This window comes from Corylus avellana, chromosome 3, assembly GCF_965113065.1.
Source record: "Corylus avellana chromosome 3, dhCorAvel1.hap1.2, whole genome shotgun sequence".
Classification (NCBI taxonomy): domain Eukaryota; kingdom Viridiplantae; phylum Streptophyta; class Magnoliopsida; order Fagales; family Betulaceae; genus Corylus; species Corylus avellana.
In genome coordinates, this window is record NC_142492.1 from 26,833,238 (window position 1) to 26,853,450 (window position 20,213).

The 20,213-nt window shown below is 36.3% G+C and overlaps 4 protein-coding genes across 4 annotated transcripts; 2 read left to right on the forward strand and 2 right to left on the reverse strand.

Annotated features, from left to right (window-relative positions):
• The first annotated feature begins 972 nt into the window (after positions 1-972).
• On the forward strand, positions 973-8,283 carry LOC132173690 (Protein kinase superfamily protein). The gene is made up of 20 exons (XM_088514516.1): positions 973-1,111; positions 1,876-2,133; positions 2,213-2,264; positions 2,360-2,550; positions 2,715-2,935; positions 3,024-3,102; positions 3,184-3,252; positions 3,336-3,425; positions 3,523-3,661; positions 4,044-4,146; positions 4,229-4,281; positions 4,378-4,444; positions 4,806-4,914; positions 5,215-5,280; positions 5,512-5,580; positions 5,698-5,761; positions 5,854-5,970; positions 6,663-6,694; positions 7,614-7,692; positions 7,811-8,283. The coding sequence occupies exons 5-20, from the start codon at positions 2,928-2,930 to the stop codon at positions 8,029-8,031; spliced, it is 1,365 nt and encodes a 454-aa protein (XP_088370642.1). The 5' UTR covers positions 973-1,111; positions 1,876-2,133; positions 2,213-2,264; positions 2,360-2,550; positions 2,715-2,927; the 3' UTR covers positions 8,032-8,283.
• Positions 8,284-8,504: 221 nt separating this feature from the next.
• On the reverse strand, positions 8,505-12,480 carry LOC132175925 (mechanosensitive ion channel protein 10). Its single transcript, XM_059588021.2, has 6 exons — positions 11,478-12,480; positions 11,138-11,393; positions 9,718-9,841; positions 9,324-9,617; positions 9,030-9,232; positions 8,505-8,949 (listed from the first exon to the last, which is right to left on the reverse strand). The coding sequence occupies exons 1-6, from the start codon at positions 12,466-12,468 to the stop codon at positions 8,703-8,705; spliced, it is 2,115 nt and encodes a 704-aa protein (XP_059444004.2). The 5' UTR covers positions 12,469-12,480; the 3' UTR covers positions 8,505-8,702.
• A 2,073-nt stretch (positions 12,481-14,553) lies between these two features.
• On the reverse strand, positions 14,554-18,222 carry LOC132173280 (uncharacterized). The gene is made up of 4 exons (XM_059584733.1): positions 18,010-18,222; positions 17,009-17,418; positions 15,500-16,632; positions 14,554-14,844 (listed from the first exon to the last, which is right to left on the reverse strand). Exons 2-4 carry the CDS (start codon positions 17,349-17,351, stop codon positions 14,758-14,760), a joined length of 1,563 nt encoding a protein of 520 aa, XP_059440716.1. The 5' UTR covers positions 17,352-17,418; positions 18,010-18,222; the 3' UTR covers positions 14,554-14,757.
• Positions 18,223-18,717: 495 nt separating this feature from the next.
• Positions 18,718-19,902, forward strand: LOC132174074 (F-box protein At5g49610-like). The gene has a single exon (XM_059585782.1). It carries the CDS (start codon positions 18,718-18,720, stop codon positions 19,900-19,902), a length of 1,185 nt encoding a protein of 394 aa, XP_059441765.1.
• The last annotated feature ends 311 nt before the right edge of the window (positions 19,903-20,213 follow it).

Consider the following 20,213-nt stretch of genomic DNA (forward strand, 5'->3'; position numbering starts at 1 on the left):
AATTATAAAAACAAACAAGAATTTTCTATTAATACTAATCTATTCTTTTTGAGAGCTTGTTGGAATTGCATTAAGACAGTAATTAGTATTTAAAAAGGTATGCCAAACAAAAGTTGGTCTATTTGGTAAATTTTTTTTTTTTTATAACTATTTTATCGCTTTAAAAGCCTTATTTTCCAATGCAATCTCGATATCACTATGACTATGAGCCTTCCCATATATGGGAATATACAGCTAACAACACATTACACATGCTATCACAAATGACAACATCAAATTATAATTAGGGTATGTTTGGTTTTACAGGTTTAAAAAGAGAGAGAGTTGATTTAAGTGTTTGATAAAATCGTAATATAGCTTTTAAATTGCAATTTGGTGTTTAAAATTGTGGATTTTTTTTTTTTAAAAAAAAATACATTGCCTTCTATTTAAAAAAGTAATTTTTTTTTTTAAAAAAAAAAATTCTCAAATAAGACACCTTTTACAATTTTGTTTGAAAATGCTATTTTAATCTGAATAATCAGAAGCCCAAACGCTTACATCAGTTCAGAGCTTTCAATTATGATTGTAATCATTAAGTGCAAACCAAATATCAACATTACAAATAAGATAGTTTATTAATTTTTTATTGCTTTATTTCTTTTCTTATTTTAAATTCGAAAGTATCTAAACTTAATTATTAAGCGATTGAATTATAAAGATCTCAATCATGCAGCCAAAATTAGAGTTAACAACGGGGTAAAAAAAAAAAAAAAAAAAAAAACAACAAACAAACAAACAGAAAGAAAGTAGAATTACCGCGTATGTTACCGTTGTGATTAAAGTTAAAAACGGAATAACCTTGCGTTGGCCACGTGATGGGTGACCAACCAGCGGGCCATCATGACCGTCCACGTAAGCAAAGAAAAACACATTGCAGCGTAGAAAAGCCGGGCCGAGAGAGCTATAAAAGTTAGGTCAAGGAGTAGTAATATTTATTCCTTGGCTGTCACGGTGCAAAGGTAGATCAGATTTTTGGGGGAAAGGCAATTCGGCTGTAACCAGAGAGAGACGCTCTGGATTCCACCTCATCCCGTCCCTGGCGACGGTTCTTATGCCTCTTGGCTTTCAGGTCCTCTCTCTCTCTCTCTCTCTCTCTCTCTCTATATATATATATATATATATATATATATGGGTATGTTTGTTTGAATCAGATCTGATGTATTTAATTGACGAGGATGTTGGGGGGTTTCGGAAATACCGCAGTTTTTTGCGATAATTAAACCTTTGATTTGATGAAACTTAGATATTACGAGGATGTCATCGCTTAGGGTTAGGATTTTGATGCGGTATGTTTTTAAGGGTTATGAACTGGTTTGGATTGTTCTGAATTTCGCTATTGAATTGTGTTTTTATTTATTTTTTATTTTTTTGTGTGTGAATAATTTCAAGGATTTGGTTTGATGGATGAGGATTTCTGGGAATTGAATTGGGGTTTTCGAAATTACCTATTATTATTGTGTTTTTTTTGTTTTTTTTTTTTTTTTGTGATTGAATTGCAGGGATTTATGATCAACGTTGTTCGCGTGACTTAGATATTTCGTGGATTTTGTTGCCAAGGGTTAGGGTTTCCTTATGATATGTTTAAGGGTTATAAATTGGTTCAGATCTGGAATTGTTCAATGGGTTTCAGGGTTTCGTTATAGCTTTATGTACATGGTTGATTGCAATTGTTGTGGCTACTTGACTTATTACTCGTATTGTTAATTTGAGATTGTTATATGCGATTGATTATGTCTAATTATTTATTGTAATATGTACAAACGACATTGTTTTAGTACTTTCTGCATGATTAGTATCTGCTCTGAGCTTGAATGCTATGAATCTTCATATCAGGTTTCACCGGGCTTGGATTTAAGGAACTTTAATATCTTTCTTAAGATATGGAGCAAGTGTGCTTCTGGTCAAAATGCTACCAGTTCAGGGTTTTTTCGTTCCAGGAAGTGCTTGACTGGAGGTTTCTCGTCGTTGGAGATTTTCTTCTGGTTTCATTTGTTAATTGCACTTAGTAGTCAGATCTTAAATGAATATTGCAGAAGGCGTAATGCCAGTTTTTTCTGAGATAGGTGTTGGATCTTTAGTGCACTTGTATAAGTAAGCTCTCTCTCTCTCTCTCTCCCTCTCTCTTGGGCCCAAGTTTTTGTGCGCAATATAACAAATTTTTATTTGATAGTGCATTGCTGATACGCCATCCAGTCAAAAATTTTGGGAAAACGTCTTCCGGGGTACAGCACTTATCATTTTTTTTTGTTTACTTTATATTTGTGTATTCTAACTCTTTTAATATTGCTCTAACCTTGCTAATCCTTTCTTTCCACAGGGTTAAAGTCTGCCAAACGTGCTTGGGGGTTGCTTATCATAGTTGATATTAGATAGGCAATCGTGTTGAATCAGTGAAGACTGACTGCATAGTTATTTGTTTCATCCTGCATCCTGATGGGTACTCTTTAAATTGACAAGATCCAATTCTAGCTGAAGATTCTGCAACAACTTCTACATAGTATAGATGAGGTAGCTATTAGTTAAGTTTTGAACCCTTGGGTGACTATGCTTTGAGCTAGGGGATCCTTCCTATTTGTTAGATCAATCATTTCTGGCTGGTTCCTTGATTGGCTTCAATATGTTCTCTGGTATTTGTCCTTTCTTATCATATATCGTGTGCTACTGTCTTGAAGTCGTGGGTTTAGCAATAAATAAGGCTGTGCAGCCCGCCCATCACAGAATTTCTGGTCTTCTGCTATTGGATGTTGCTGGAGAATATTGATGGTGAATTCAGCTGGACCAGCAAGGCAGTATAGTGTTTTTTCTACTGAAGATAAATGCTATTTATCTTTTGTGTGTTCTTGTACTTTCCTTGAATAAAGAAGAGCTGCTTTTGTTCCGGAAGAATGGAGAGGTGAGTTGGTTTACTGCAGTACTTGCTTTTTATGGTGTTTGTGTGATGTTGTGTGGATTGCTTATACACGGGTTTTGGTCACTTCTAGGTTCAACCTAATTAAGGAAGTTGGTGATGGAACATTTGGGAGTGTATGGAGAGCTATTAATAAGCAGACTGGTGAAGTTGTAAGTGTTTTAAGTTTTCATTTCAACTAGAATATTTAGTAATATTTTTTGTGAAGTAACCATTTGTTCTGTTTGTGACAGGTTGCAATTAAAAAAATGAAGAAAAAGTATTATTCATGGGAGGAGTGTGTAAATCTGAGAGAAGTGAAGGTAATATGGTCTGCTATTTTTCTTTTTACCTATTTCTGGCTTTGCTCTATTTCAAATACATCATAGATTTCTTCTTATGGCAGTCGTTGCGTAAAATGAATCATCCAAACATTGTCAAGCTTAAGGAAGTCATTAGAGAGAATGACATATTGTATTTCGTGTTTGAGTACATGGTTAGTGGCATTTCTGTCCTTGACAATTGCTTGTTATAAAGAGTTGATATTTAATTGGTTATTTACTTTAAGTTGCTGAATAACATTTATACTTCAGGAATTCAACGTTTACCAACTCATGAAAGACAGAGAAAAGCTTTTCACTGAATCTGATATCAGGAATTGGTGTTTTCAAGTTTTTCAAGGTCTTGCTTACATGCACCAGCGTGGATATTTTCATCGCGACCTTAAGCCAGGTAATTGTTTATGTTGGTGGAGTAACTCGATTGGTAGAAGAGAAACCAAAGATATTTCCAAAATATCTGTGGAAGAACATAAATACCCTGTTGGCTTTGCCTTTTTTCTTAATAATTTGTTATTCATCAAAAACATAATACCCTGTTAAGTTTATAACAAATCAATTCATTTTTTGTGGGCTATATTGTGGAAAGATATTTTTGAAAATGTAAGGGTGCATTTTGTTTCATAAAAAAATGGTGCATTTATTATTAGATTAGAATACGTTTGAATTTTTTCCTTAACCATGCATCTTATTTCTTTTTGTATTTGCGTATTTTTCTTTTGCTGCCAGTTTCGTTTGTTGTAGTTTACAACTAATACCTACAAACTTTTTTGCAGAGAACTTGTTGGTCACGAAAGACACAATCAAGGTTGCTGATTTTGGTCTTGCTCGAGAAATCAACTCGCAACCACCATATACGGAATATGTCTCTACACGCTGGTTGGTGTTTTATTGTCCTTGTATGGACCTCTGCTTGTACATTTCATGTGGTATATTGGCTTCTAATATGTGTATATTTCAGGTATCGGGCCCCTGAAGTGCTGCTTCAGTCATACCTGTATAGTTCTAAAGTTGGTAAGTTTTGTTGTAATGAAAGTGTGGTTGCTTATATAGATGCCAACTGTTCTGTTGATATAGTACTTACGAATTTTTATGTCTTTCAACCTCTAGATATGTGGGCAATGGGGGCAATCATGGCTGAATTGTTCACTCTCCGTCCCCTTTTTCCTGGTATTAGGTACGTGTATTTTATTTTCTTAAAATAATATTTGTTCGTAATGGCTTTTTTTACATGGAGAGACTTGCCTGGCAATCAATTATGCTGATTGATTTGATGAGGGATAAGGGCTGTTTCTAGATGTAAAGGGAAGATTCTACTAGGAAGCATATAAATATTTTCCAGATGCACTTTTTCCTTTATTTATTTTTCGATCAGTAATTGCAAGTTATGTACTCTTTCTGTGATATTCTTTCTTTACCTTCTTTTCTTTTTGTATTATGTTCCGAAGCTGTCAAAAGGTGTAATTTTTTTTACGATCTGAAAATAAGTTTGATAAATATTCAGGTAGTGAATCATGTCTTCTTTACTACTATTGCAGTGAAGCAGATGAAATATACAAAATATGCAGTGTTCTCGGCACTCCAACTAAGGATTCATGGGCTGATGGACTTCATCTGGCAATGGATATTAACTACCAGTTTCCTGAGGTCAGTTTTGCATTACCTAACAACTCCTTTGAGGAAAGTTTTGATGTTGGCACTTGATACTTTGTTGTTTTTATGGAAGTTAAAAAGTTAAAAATCCTCAACTGTTTCAAGTTTGCAAGCCAAGTGACTATATGTAATCCCATTATTTACTTCCCTGTGAACTGCTAAGTTTGATGTTATTTATTTCTGAAAGTACATGGTTTTTTGAGTTTGTATCCCTTGTGTGAACAGCGGGGTCTAATGTTTTACTTATTCCAGAAAGTAAAAAAGTTTGATATTGTTTGTAATTGGACATTGCAGTTTGCGGGTGTTCATCTTTCTGTATTGATTCCCTCTGCAAGCAATGATGCGATCAGCCTTATTACTGTAAGTACCCTTGTATGGAGAACTGAAGCTGTTTCCTTCTGTCTGTTCCTTTAGTAAAATGATTATATTATGTTCTTTTGATAGTTAAAACATAGAGAATTTGAACTCCTCTATTTTCCTTTCTATTATTATATAGTTCTCCACCAGTTATAGACTTACACCTTGTTCATCCCCCCCCGCCCCCCTCTCTTCCCCTTTTGTCCTTTTGATTTTTCTTTTTTAAAACATCAGTCACTTTGTTCATGGGATCCATCCAAGAGGCCAACAGCTGCTGAGGCCCTTCAACATCCTTTCTTCCAGGTAGCAATTCTTCTTCATGAATCTGTGCAGTGATCTTTACTTTGAGTTTTGAGTGTGATATGTGTTAAGTGTTGCTTTTTAATAAATATTGAAGCTGAACTCCATTTGTTGTGGCAGAGTTGCTTCTATGTTCCACCATCCCTTCGTTCCAGGGCTACTGTCGCTAGAACACCTCCCTCTGGTTTGTCTCACTTCACAAATTGCTAAGTATACCAATTTCTCTCTTGCTTTTCAATAAATATGCAGGAAACTAACTTGATTGCTTTGCTGCAGCTGGAACAAGGAGAGCAATGGAGCAGCAATCTGGTAGGAGACATTCAGTGGCCTTTTCTAGTTCAGAGTTCACTAGAAATTATCCTTCTCCTAAGTTACATGCTTCTTTAAGCACAGGTGGCTATTTGAATTTTTTTTGGAATTTTAAATTATATGTGTGTCTTTTTTTCACTAATCTTTTTTAATTAGAAGTGTGATTAGTTGTAGCTCTCTTGTGTGACAATCTTTATATGTTGTGCTAAATACACATTTTGGGACATAGATACTCATGAGTAGGATTGGATAAATTCCAAACATATAGTTCGCTAGTATCACCAAATGCAACTGTAAGCCCCCCTGCAGTTTGATACATGAATTTGCAAGGAACTTGTAGGTTTCTGCTACATCAACTTGGATAATTCAATGTGCTACATATATGCCTTGAATCATCTATTACATCAAATATTGAAGCACCAAACTTGTGGTACATTATTCCATAATTGTATACCTTTTAATCTGATGCAAATATAGTAGTTAGATAGCATGGATAGTTATAGGATTCTCAGTAGTATCAGACCAGAGAAATTGATGCAAATGCTGTTCAAAGCAGTATAGCAATTGATATTTTAACCTATTGGTTGATTCACATGTGTTGGTAGGCTTTTGGCGTACACTTCCTTTCTTGGTTTGTACAATCCTAGTTCTTGGTTTTTCTTTTTCTAGTTTTTGTGGGTGTAGCTCAAGAACAACACTTATCTGTAAAATATGCTTTTCTTTTGAAATTATGGGGTGTGGTATATATTCTTATCCTATCCTAAATGGTCTTACAGGTGTGCAACGGAAACTGGATTTGGTTAACCAGGTAAGATGCTGAAAGCTTTCTGATTCACTTTGTATGATAGGCGCATAGTTTTGTGTTGCCTACAGTTATATTTAATGTTCATTCTTATTTTACATTTAGATTATAATGAAATATGCCTTGGTAACCCCAAGGGGCTCTGTGGTTGAATAGCCTGGGACTTTTGAGTATGCTTCTCATGGTCTTGGGTTTGAAACCTACCGAGTGCAGACTGTTTCTTTTTTTTTTTTTTTTGGGGGGGGGGGGGGGGGGGTTCGTCTCTTGAATGAACCAAGGTGCACTTGCGGGAAACTCCTTGCCGAGGGCCCTGTGCACCCCTGTGATTAGTCGGAGCGAAGCTCCGGATACCCGGTTCCAAATTAATAGAAAAAAATAATAATAATGAAACATGCCTTGGTTAGATTAGGTCATGTCTTCTTTTTATTCTGTATAGCATGCCTGTGGATCTTTTTTTGTTTTGGAAGGACAAACAGGCAACTATAGCCAAACTGATTATGTAGGGCCATCAATTTTGTGTATGGTCTCATTTTTTGGGTTTGATTGTGTTAACAAATGTTGCCCTCAAAAGTTGTCCTCAAAAGTTGTCCTTAAGAAGCACTTCCTAGTTAATAATTACATGGGCAAAGTTAGTCTCTATATTTAATGCAAACTACCAGCACTAGCTTATGTGGCATTGTCCTGCAGAGCTTTAGTCTCTTTCTCTCTCTCTCTAGAGAGAAACTTTTATGTTCACATGAAAGTTGATTGTCTAGGATGCGTGATTTTTTCTTGGAAATTAAATTTTGCAGTTGATAGTTGAGATGCTTGATAATTAATATTTATACGAAGATTAGTGAGTGAGTTAGATTGTTGCAGTTAACATGGGAATATGAGCATAAAAGAGAAGTTTTGCCAACTCCTTTGTTTCTATTTTTGTTTGAAGGATGCAAGTAAGAATGACCAATCTCTAAAGAGCTCTGTCAAACAAGCAAGATATCGGCCACCGGGAAAGAACAGCCCGAGTAAGTATCTTGTCTCTATTGTGTTATAGCTTTATTATTTTTTATTTTTTTTTCACTATTTTTGTTCTGTTTATCTAATATGCTGTGACAATTAACTTTGAATACCATTGGTTTTCAGTCTCTATGAATCATGGAAGGACCACCCGTGGAGTTTTGGATTCGACTGAGAAGTTGGCAAACATGACTCTTGGTCCTCGTAGGCAATATGTGGGGCAGCAGCCTTGCCCCCCTCCCATGAAGGCTGGAGTGAAATGGAATTCCGGATCTGGCGACATGCTTCTCAGGCCTGCCAAAGACATTCAGCAAGGCAGAACTTATGCGAGGAAAGTTGTGGGATGAATAGGAGGCATGCTCTTTGATGTCGTATGCATAATACTATATATGTAATATGTTTGCACCTGCAGTGTCGGTTGTTTTCTGCTACTTGATGTTTTAGAAACACAAACCTTGGATGTCGGTCCTTTTCATTTCTTTATGTTTGAGATATTGGTCTGTCCTTGTGCTATGTTACATGCTCTCTCCTGTTGGAATATTATGTTTGTGGCTCGTTTTGTTTTTTTACATAGTAGTGCTGGTGCTTTTGATTGACAACTCTATTTAGGTTATGCATGATTATTTCCCAGAATTATAGACCTGGATTTGGTTCTCTTAAATCTTTTTGCTAGATGCGTAAAAAGAACAGACCAGGACAATTAAGGTGAAAGAAAAGGAGCCAAACGTTCACTTGAAATTATTATTATTTTTTTAAAAAAATAAAATTACTGGAAGTTTTTCAACAAAGATCATTTTATGTTGAAAGAAGACGACTTTATTAAACATATCCACGTAAAACCCAACCCAACGCTCAGTTAAATTTTTCGTAGCAGGAAGGTTGAAGGCACAAAAATACGAGTACGAAATACAAGAAATTAGTTCTTGATCCATGGGGAATTTATCCCCATGAGTAAATGTTCCATTATTTTAGTCTTAAGATAGAAATAAAGTAAAACATCCTGGCGTTGGCTTTGTGATCAATGGTCGGTGATTTTGTTGAGATGGACCTCCTGAGGAAGAAGACGATACTTAATATCAAGTGTCTCAAACATCTTCTTGAGCTCCAATATAAGCTCTGTCACCCGATTGTTTCGTTCCCCATAGTTCTGATGGTTGATGGTGTGTTGAACAGCCAAGCACATTTTCAGTTTGTTCACATTCTCTATTTCTTTCACGATCACCGAGTGTTTTGGATTCCAGTAATTTGGCTTGCTCTCTAAGTATCTGCAATCCCATGCATTCAACACCATCATTTATATATATATATACACAGAAATAGAATGGAAGGAATTTTTAGTACTTACGCTTGTATGGCCTTTTTCAGTGAAATAATAACCTCCATTGACGTCGAGGCATCAATGCTAAAATCAATACCATCAACCATCTCCGGGCTTCTGTAAAAGTTACTGATCGGCTTTGTAAGCAAAACTGAGTTGGGGTAGTAAATTTTCTCATTGTCGTATCGAAGGAAAACTGTTGTCAGAATGTTCATCTCTTCCACAACCATCTGTATATATATATAAAAGGTAGAATTAGACGATGAAGTTTTTTAGAGTAGACCAAAAATATTTTTGGTTGAGTTAACTTAAATCAATCACCTGAACACCTTCGACTACGCAGCGGTCTCCGATGTCGAAAGGGTGCATGATGAAGACGAAGATGATGGACTCGAAAATGGTCTTGCAAGTGTTCTGAAATGCGAAACCCAGTAGAACCAGTTGGGTTATTACAAACAAGACAACTTTGCTGTTGGCCAACTCCATCACCAACAGAAACACCACAAATATTATCACAATCACGATTGAACTTGCAAGCTTGTGAAGCTGCTGCACTGCTGTCTTGGTATCATTCAATGAATGTGCCAGAGCTTTTCTTTCAAAATATGCTCGAACCTAGCAGTGATTCATTAATTGCATGCAAAATCTATCATTAGATCGATATCACCACTTTCTTTTATTTATATATTTACTTTCAAAAGCTCTGATCACTTACCACCCAATTCCTGAATGAAGACTTGGAAATCCTTCCGGTCTCAAGGGCTCCTTCAAAGAGAGGAAAAATGGTATGAATCTCAACCCTCATCAGAAATCTCATCAGATCTTCCTCTTCAATGTACCTTCAAAACAATCACATTATTGGGATTTGAGATTTGGGTCATCTAGAACAAGTTGCGGAAAAGGAAGATTGGGCCTTTGAGATTCCGACAACGCATATGGGCTAACGTGTTCAACCTAAAACACTTGATTCCATGTTTTATTAATGTTGACATGGACAACTTGAACTCGTCCAACTTAAGGAGACTGGTATTGAATTAGTGGCACTAATATATATATATATCCTGCTTAAGATTAATGAGATGAACACGTTTTTATATTGTTGCAATGCAATTGCAATGTGCGTGTTGTAGTGGGATAAACTGCATGCCCATGAGAGTGAAAATGGTGGTCCTGCATGCACCCATCTAATCTGGCCAGATGATACCCAGTGGACACCTTACAATACATCCACTGAAATCAGTGGGGGTGGCCGGGGATAAAGCCGTACCACGTGCTTATTACACCATAATATCCCAAAAGAAAGAGCTGATATATATGTTGGTGCTGTACATGCGACCACCCACAATATATAGCTGGTCTGCACAATTCTTAGCCGATGCTTGTGGTGGTGGAAATACTCTGTAGTCCACTTATCATGATCATCATCACCCTTCACGTTTGTCTCTCGTAACTTCTTAAATTATTGCAGGGCGGTTGGCATTTAATGCCAAATGGAAGAGGGGTTAATATCGGAGACATTTCTTACTTGGAGTTTGTTACCATATATTATTTATGGACAAACTATACCTAATTCGGTCGAAAGACAACATGTGACAGAATCATATGAAGAAGGAATAACCCCTAGCTTTTACTAATGGAAAAAATGATCATCAAACGTTCATTTCTCATTGAGATTTGGGAGCGAGTTTGACAAGGCTATTAACTGACTTAAGTATCTATGATATTTCCCGTCGGCTCACCCTAAGAGGCCTTTAACCTAAGTTGTTTTAATTTAGTGCTTTCACGTTTTCCTTGACGTGGAATTGGCCGTGCAAATTTCAACATTATAAACAAATAAAAATAAAAACAAATTCTAAATTTCTAAAATGTGAACCATAATCAATACACATTATGAAGAAAAAACAAGTTGTGAAATGTCCAACTTAGTTAATTATGAGATGATGCTAATTTTTTAATTGATTATTCTCCCACTTTTATCACTTTTCTCTACTCTCAATCGAGAACCCTCAACACATAAACGCCAATGTCAAGAATTAAGCTATATATATATATATATATAATTCAGAATTTATTAAGGCATAATTTCAATTTCATGCAACTCATAATTAAATTAAGAGATAGAGATGAATTAGTACTTGGCACCCGGTTTGGCAACGTTCTTGAAAATCCTTCGAGCGCAGCTCCTGGCTTCCCACTCGCTGCTAATCTCCGACTCCGCCTTCCCAAAACCATCAACAGTGTTTGAAATGGTAGACAATTTGGTCGACCTCACGTAGTTTATTAGCCTCTTCACGCTCCACGTCGACATCTTCTTCTTCTGCATGCTCAGCTTCCTCAGCTTTTCCAAATCCATTTTCCTTGACCCCAACTTCTTCGACTTGAATATACTCCCTGTTATAATAATAATAACAATATAAATTAAACAATTAAATTCGTCTCTTAAATTTTTAAGATAATTAGTAATTTTAACCGTACCTGCTTCCTTCCACTTCCCTGGCATGGACTTGGACAGGTGGCGGAGACGGTTATCTTGATGATCATGATATTCGTCCATCAATGGCTGACCCGACAGAGCCTCCAAAATGTAATGGTGGAAAACGCTTTCTTTCATCCGATCGAAGTAGGTTGCGACGTGGAATGAGGAGGCCATCATTTTCACTAGGATAATCTTGACAAGCCAAATTGTTGCTGCAACGAGTACAGCAACCAGCGCCTGGAAAACTTTCTCCAGCATTTTGTTCTCCTTGTGGACTTTGGCGTTGAACATTAGCGTCCATGCAAGCAAAACAAGACCCAACCAAACGCAGTTTTGGATGCTCTTTCTCAGCCCGTAAACGAAGTACAACACTTTCTCTCTAAGCATGAAGTTTCTCTCGATTAAGAAGACAAAGAATCCGATCACCCAACCGGAAACCAGCCGGCCGCTGAAAGTCACCATCACCATCAAGCACCAATTCCAGACCACCAAACCCCACATGCTCTTGTTTTTTAAGGAAGTTATGGTGAGGGAACAGATTAAGCATGTCATTATGGTAATAAATAGTACCCATTCCAGCAAGAACCTCCACTGCAATTTTCGCTTCTTCTTTGGAGATCTTCTCGGTTTTCTTGTTTCTCTATCTCCATCATCATCATCATCTTCTTCTTCATCCCATGATTCGTTATCGTCGTCGTCAGTGGATGAAGGGTTTTCTTCAAACAGAACGGGCTCTCTCATGTCGCCGGATTCCGGGATTATCTTGTATGCAGGTGGATGGTTGAACTCTGCCAATCGAGATTTTGGTTTGGAGAAGCTAAGACGGCGTAGGGTTTTGGTTCTTGCAGGGTTTTGAGTGACCTTTTGATCATCTGCGGATGTCTGGTCCTTGAGCTCGGCAGCCATTGATGGAGCTCTAGGATTTTGTTGGTCCAGGATGAGAACAACCTGATCAGAATTTGATGATCTTTCCATCTCTTGCTGCTGCATTTCTCAATAAAAAAGTTATCAACTCTAGCAAGTACTTTCCAGAAGCCATGTCCTTGAGAAGTACATTATATAGAGTAGCAAATTATTTACTTGTTTCCTTGCTTTTTTATTTACCCTGTTTTTTCTTTTCACCGAGGTTCATTTAAGTGAATGATAAGAATGAAAATGCAATTAAGATGGAGCTGATAGAGATAGCAAATGAAGAATATATGACAAAGCAATATAGGAAGATAAAAGATAGAGCAAACTCAATTGCATTCAATTTGTATTAATCCAAGCACAATTAATTACAAGTATCTCTAAGAGCTTCAATCACTTGGTAAAAATCAACTTGATGAAGGGTAAAGATACGCTTCATCTACGCTATTATTTAACGACTTAAGGAAAATGTTAGCCACATTTACGCTATCAGTTTAAAAGAGCTAATTAATTTGAAGCTTCATATATAGAATTACTTATAGAGCTTAGTCTTACTTAATATAAGAAAATGTGAGACTAATTAACACCCATGAGTACATTTATAATCAACACACTTTATGCGGGCTATTTATCTTTCTAATATAAGATTGAGATGTGATATTTGATGATGTCATCTTATTCTTGGTCCTTGAATTATTTTATTCTTTTTAGGAACAATGTAATGTCATTGAAACTAAGGGTACATTGGGTACAAGGAAGGTCATTCTTTTAAGAATATGAACGTGTATTACTGTCAATATAAGAAGTTTAAATGAAATGATTATTCTTATTATTTTGTTTGGTAACAACACATATACTCTCACTTAAACTAAATCAAGGTTCTTAAAATACCTTAGTGTTAGGTTTCTAGTTGGCCTATTCGTTGTCCAAACTAAGTGCCTTTATAATTTGTGGCATTGGGTATATTTGTACTTATAATTGGGGTTGAAGATTGCTAAAGAAAATCATGAACAAGAAGCTCTGTTTGCGGACTCATCCACTAATGACTGGACAAAATGCTCAAACAATGATTTTTGCCTACAAGGTCGTATGCTGATGTCCAGATGTTTCCCACACAAATATTTTCGTTTGCTGGCCCGTTCGCACGTGTCTGGATGAATTGGAGAAACAAAGAGTTTCGTCTGCTCTGCTACGTCATCCACACGTTTGGATGAATTTGTTAAGACATAAATTTTTGCTGGCTATGTCGTGCACCATGCGCTAGTGTCCAGACAAGAAGCTATTTAAAGGATTGAAACCTTAAGCATGCTTAGACGCCTCATTAACCTGTCTCGACTTTAAGTTTCGAGGCTGATTTTCACTAGTCTATAAAAGGACTTTGAAGGCACGATTTTCAAAAAGCGAAGCATTGTTCTTCCATGTTGATATGAAGTGTTTTCATACATTGCAAGCTTAGCAATTATTTGTGTGCCAAGAGGAACGGTTGGTATGAGCATACGAAGTTTAATATCTTAGAGTGATCAAAGCACATCTGTTCTACATCAACAAACCGTTTGAAGTCTACCGACAGGTAAGTAAGGAGATCAAGAAAAAATTGGCCAGTAAGGAGTTGGAGCTGCTGTAGCAAGAGGCAAATAATAAGCCCGTCTGCATATAGATTGTCTAACCAACGCAAAGGGTTATAAGTGTGTTTTGTTGTAATTAAATCTTTCTTAGTGTTGATTTCCTCAACTTAGCTAGCCCTGAGTAGTTTTACAGTGATGTGTTATTTAGAGGGTTTTCACTTTGTCAACAAAATCTTGGTGTATTTATGCATGGTTTTTATGTTTTATGGTGGTTTGATATATTTATTTGTTGCATAAAATTACTACGCAATTGTTAGTTGTGAGGTTTGAGTCTAAATTCCGCATTTCAAATTGGTATCTTCGCAAGAAATACTCTGTTTAGATTTAGCTCTTGAGTGTAATCTTCAACTCTATTGTAATCCTCAACTCTATTGAATGTATGCATGTACCATTTTACAATAGTTTTTTGATATTAAGCCTTACCATAAGTACCTCAAAGGCATTTAACCGACACCGTAAGTCGTTTTAAGATGTTTTTCAATCTTAAAAGACAAAAAAATTGTAAAGCTGTATCAAACACCATTTGTTAGAATCAACGACAGCGATTAACCTATCAAAAGTTTATAATTGAGCAAACCACCACTTCTTCACAGTTCACACCACCTCTCGTACATATATATCTATGAGCTGGAGGAACAAAACAAAATAATATGTTACAACAATTGGAAAACAAACTTCTAACTCTTTATAGATGTTTGCTTTCGGGCCGATGCAGAATGTGGCAAATAATTCGGTGTCGACCCAATCAAGCAGGCTTCATTCCCCACTCTGCAAATACCCATTTCATCCATCTGGAGAAGCAATGCTTAGAAAGATGTTCTGGTAAGTCCGCCTAGAAAATAGCAACATTGTCAGAAAATCCGTGAAACATTATAGAATTGCTCTCTTATTTGCTATGTACACCAAGTATAATAGTTTTTCATAGGGACAACAACTACATGGGAGTTAAAAAAGGACAGATCAAACATATATATTAAAGGCTGAAATCAAAGCAACTTATTCATTTGAGCTATTAAGGGCTTGTTCATGTTGTTATTTATGTTTCCTTGGCACATTTATAATCATTATAGAATCGTTTGCTAATGTTTTTTAGGATTGCTAAAAAAAAGGTAAACGCATTAACAAACAACGCAACTTACAAAACACTTAAAACTACTTTCACCTTTACGTCACCTCACAACCAAAAAGTAAAAGGCAATCTCTAAAAGTATTATCAAATGAGCCCTATATTCTCTATCAAGAACCAAAGTGCCATATCATGCTAGTCATACTAATTACGATGCAAAGAGACCTCAACAAACATGGTCGGAAGACAGAATTTGTGTGCTTGACTACATAATTCTCTACAAAGAAAAATTTACCAGATTGGGAAAACTAGTATTGGAGAAGAGTGAAAAAAAAAAAAGGCAACAGTAAAACATAGTTGTGGTGTAAGCGTAAAGCTTGACAATTGATATAGGTGATAAAAGAGTGATAATTAAACTTACACAGCTCCATGATATAGAGTATCCATCAGTAGAGAGCAACCAACTTCCGGCATTAGCTTGCAAACCCACTGTCATACTTGTAGTATCAAAATATGGCAGCTCATTGTCATCGCTGCCATCATGATCGATGTTTTTCCTTCTTCTCTTTCTTCTTTTTTCTTTCTTCTTGGGCTTAACTCTTTTTGATGCTTTACAGTCAGAATCAGAACCACTTTCTTCTGACAATCCATCATGATGTAGCAATTTATACTTATTCGATGTCCGAAAACCTATACCATTATCCATGAATAATGATTCCCAGGAATCAGGAGTCTGGCACTCCTCTGACAATCTATAATAAAGAACCCAAGACTGAAGCCCCAGCCATGTTATTGCTTTAATGGTCTTTGTTTTGAAGCATTTTGTAAAGATGGGCACCAAGCTATTAGCATTGCTTGATATTGCACAAATCTGTGACATAATGTCTTTGATTTTTGCATGTTCCTCCTGGCCCTCTTCATCACGTAGAACCCGTAGAAGTTTGCGTCCCTGATTAATAACCGCATTTAACAGTAGCATCTGATCAATAGATCCACAGTCACTGCACTTAGAAAGTATAACCTCAAACAAGTAAGATGAATTACTAAAATCCCTAGGTTCCATTCTTGGGTTGAGAAGTTTGCAAAGCAATTCCAGAAAATTATGCAAGTCCTTCTCCTCCAGAGTAATAAGAAGGTGGTGACACAAAGAAGAGAAAGATTCCTCAATTAGGAAATCGTTTATGACTCCCCATACATCTCTTGAATCCTCTTTATACATCAAATCAATAAAATATTCTACAAAGAATTCTCTATCAATGAACAAAATCTCACCATCTTTTAACGACTCAGCAAACTCATTTGATGACCAGAATTCAGGCACATTGTCAAGGAAATTCTCGACAGTTTGTTGGACATCCAAATCTAGAAAGTAATGGGGCTTGGTAGCAACCACTGCAGGTGACTGACCATGTTTTCCCTTCCATTCAAGCTCCTCCCAACAGATATCCCGATTTACAAAAGCAAATTGGGATAATGCCTTAGCACCTTTTCCGTGCTCCACTCCACCACCAGTGGCAAAATTAGAAAACCATTGCAATATACGTCTCGGATTTCCTGCCTTGTTCAGCAATTATGGCACAATCAGAAATCTGAAAAGAATACTTGAAAAAATCACATTCTATGGAGTGTCTATCTTACATTAGTACTTATTTAGATCATATGCACTATATGCCAAATAATGCAACTTTACAATACATAGGAAAATGTGACTTGATGCCCACAGCAGCCACACATACTTCCTAATCAGCTGGTAAACATTATTCTACAAAGACAGGAAAGTTCATAAACCTGAATAATGAAATGTACAGCTACAAGAAAGAGGCTAAAAAAAAAAAATCTTGCTTTATTTTTTTTCTCTTTCAGATGAACAAAATAGATGGGCAAACTAATCGGAAAACTAACTGAAGCACAATTAGTAATGTTGACTTACCTTCAAAGAATTTCTCAAGTATGCAGCTTTTCTTGGCTATGACGGACCCCACTTTCTGTGGTCTTTTCTCAAATATCATTCGCAGGAGTTGACAGTATAAAGCCCGCTTTAGTGGTTTAGATCTCAATAAGCTCACAAATAACTCACGCTGATGGTGGGAAGTGATAGACCTTATGCCTGCTATAGTGTTACAAAGCCATAGTCGAGCCTCTGACCGACCTCCAGACGTCATCAGTGACCAAATAACTGATTCCAGCTTATTCAAAAGAGATATTCTAGTACTGGCAGAGCCACCATCTCCATTCTCATCCCATTTGGGCTCCGACAAAAACAAATACACCATTCTATTTTCTAAAATATCAATATGTCAAATACCTCCCGTCCAAATCAAACGTCCCCAAAAAATAATTCTGCATAAAATCAATTTAAGTATGGATGAACTTTAAAGTCCAGGGAAAATCTAATTGGAAAATACAAAGTTAATATGAACATAACAAAATATAGCCTGGATTTGAAGATATGGCAGCAAAATATGGATTTAAGCGGAATCACAAATATCAATTCTTGTTGAGCACGAGTAAAGGAAGAACATGTTCCTCTTCTTGCTTTAAATTCTAAGTATACTATAACCAAACTGGATTTTCTAACATATGAAGCCATATGCAAAGTGGAGTTTACATAGATTGAGATATGACACCATATGCTCGCACTCCTCTAATTACATTATTATTATTATTAAATAATTAGTCCTTACTAGGTTAGGATTTCTCTTCCAAGAAGGAATAGGAATTATTGATTCCTCTTACTACTAAGATAAGGATTATTTTCTATTCTATAAAAGCGACGCAAGGGCATTTATGCTTATCATCGAAAAACAAATTCAATTAAATTGCTAAGCAATCTTTTGGTTTTCTCCGATTTTGGGATTTTGGGCAATAAGAAATCTTTTTTGGGGTATTTTTCTGAACGGTGCAGTAAGCCATTGTTCTGGAGTGGTTTACCTGCGCAGAAGTTGTGCGAAAGCTGGGTTGAGCGTTGGCGTTTGCGCTTGTTGTCACGGTGGGTTGCGCGGTTCTGCAAAGTCGGAGCCTAAGTGTTTCTGGTCTGAGTGCGGAGACGGCAGTCGGTGGTGGGCTGACGGCGTTATCTCCGGTAGCGTCGGTCTAGTAGCGGTACTGTGCCGGTGGTGGGAGACAGCCGTGCTTTCGGGTCCGGTGTTGTGATTAGATACTGGAGGCTTGGTTTTCATTTGGAGAAGACACGGGTGTTTGGCAGCACGTATTCATCAACCAGGTTTGCTTCTTTCCAATGCAAGAATAGCTTATTCCAGTTTATGTTTTTTTTTTTTTGGCAAGAATAGCTTATTCCAGTTTATGATTTTTGAGTTGTAATTGAGTTGTAAAGTTTTTTTAGTTGCTCACGTCATATTTACACTCTTTTGATTTTTTTTTTCATTATTATAGTTATTTAACATAATAATAATTATTATTACTATTGTTGTAGTAGTGATTAAAAAAATCAGGATGTATTAATTTATTATTCATGATTTCAATTTTTGTTTTTCAATTTTTTTATTTTAATCATATTTATTAGAAATCAAATAAATAATCACATAACTCAAAATCATTTTTTATTTAATTTTATTCCTAATCTTATTTTAATCTTATATTACAGAACAAAAACAGAAGCCTCCTCATACGTCATCTCTAATGGAGTTCCCTACTCTTTCTTTGGATATGTTATTCGAAATCTTTAGCCGGACATCTTTACAGACTATTGGGCGATGCAGATTGGTTTCGAAAGATTTGAACTCGATTACTTACGACTCAAATTTCATGCAAGCATTCCATCAAAGAACAAAAACAATATCCGGGTTTTTCATACAATCCATGTCCCAGTTTGTATCTAATTCTCTTACTGATGATTCTACAGTGTCCCTCAAATTTTTGCCTGCTCCTGTCAAAATAGAAGCGGCTACCAAACAAGGCATCTTATTATGCGTGAATAAAGACAACCCAAGAAGATATCGAATACCTGAATATTATGTCTGCAAGCCTAGCACCAAAGAATGGCACCAAATTCCGAATCCTAAAACACGATTTTTCACCCAAAGAATTGGGATGGTGGTGCTCAGATTAGAGCCTTTGTGCTATAAAATAGTTCGATTTTCAAGTCCCAAGTCTAAATGGACAAATTACAAATCTAAATTATACAATACTCTTCATTGTGAGGTTTATTCTTCAGAAACGTGCGCATGGAAACGCTTGGGAAATGTTTTGCTGCCATGGATCGAGTACTTAAGATGGGAGCCTGCCGTTTCTTCATGCGGTGCGCTTCATTGGCTCATGACCAATCATGAGATCTTCACATTTTTTGCAGATACAGAAAGTTGGGAAATATTTGATCTCCCTTTTCCTCTATGCAAGGAACATTATTTCAAGCATATGAAGCTCGTGGACTACAGCGGCCACCTTGCAATGCTTTGCATGGAAGATAGTTCTATGCAACTTTGGGTAATGGAAGATAGTGAAACAAAAAAATGGAGCAAGAGACAGAATATAAGCATTAAAGCCATTCAAGAGGTGGAACGCTATCCTCGTCCCGTGAGTTTTGAAAGTTCTGATATTATACTCATAGAGGGCTTCTGCCGCCTAATTTTGTACAACTTTAAAAGTTGTAGCGTCAATGTACGCAAGATAGGGATCAATTTCGATCAATCTACTGAAATTTTCCCCTTCCAATCTGACTCAGAGCCGATGCATTTGAAGAATTATTGGAAAAAGGAACAGTTATCCACAACGAAGATTGGAAGAAGGAACAGTTATCCAAAGTTCTTTGGTTGTTTGGCTTGTTTCTCTGCAATTGTTTATATAATATTTGTTTGTAATCGGTAGAGATTTTTCTTTTTAGTATCTTATGTATAAGTCTATTTTCAAGTTTAATGAGAATTGTGATCTTAATAGATATGCATGTATTGAAAGAAAATAAAAAGTCTAATCAAGTTCATTCAATTTCTTCCACCTTAATTATGTTAATTTTTTTTTTTTGTTGGGTTCAAATCCTAATTGTTGCGTCCCACATTGCCTAGAAATAAAATAAATAACGAAAAATAAACTCCATTTAAATTGTGTACCCAACCACTTGTTATGATTTAAAAAGAACATAAATCCTTGCATTTACAAGGAAATAAAAAAAAACAACCACA

Coding starts and splice junctions, on each gene's coding strand:
- LOC132173690 (XM_088514516.1), top strand. Junction 4,915..5,214: donor TTAACTACCAGTTTCCTGAG/GTCAGTTTTGCA, acceptor TGGACATTGCAG/TTTGCGGGTGTTCATCTTTC. Junction 7,693..7,810: donor ACCGGGAAAGAACAGCCCGA/GTAAGTATCTTG, acceptor ATTGGTTTTCAG/TCTCTATGAATCATGGAAGG.
- LOC132175925 (XM_059588021.2), bottom strand. CDS start 12,468: ATGCAGCAGCAAGAGATGGAAAGATCATCAAATTCTGATCAGGTTGTT. Junction 9,842..11,137: donor GTTGCCAAACCGGGTGCCAA/GTACTAATTCAT, acceptor ATTGTTTTGAAG/GTACATTGAAGAGGAAGATC. Junction 9,618..9,717: donor CTTCATTCAGGAATTGGGTG/GTAAGTGATCAG, acceptor AATCACTGCTAG/GTTCGAGCATATTTTGAAAG.
- LOC132173280 (XM_059584733.1), bottom strand. CDS start 17,351: ATGGTGTATTTGTTTTTGTCGGAGCCCAAATGGGATGAGAATGGAGAT. Junction 16,633..17,008: donor ACTTGAGAAATTCTTTGAAG/GTAAGTCAACAT, acceptor TGAACAAGGCAG/GAAATCCGAGACGTATATTG. Junction 14,845..15,499: donor ACTCTATATCATGGAGCTGT/GTAAGTTTAATT, acceptor GCTATTTTCTAG/GCGGACTTACCAGAACATCT.
- LOC132174074 (XM_059585782.1), top strand. CDS start 18,718: ATGGAGTTCCCTACTCTTTCTTTGGATATGTTATTCGAAATCTTTAGC.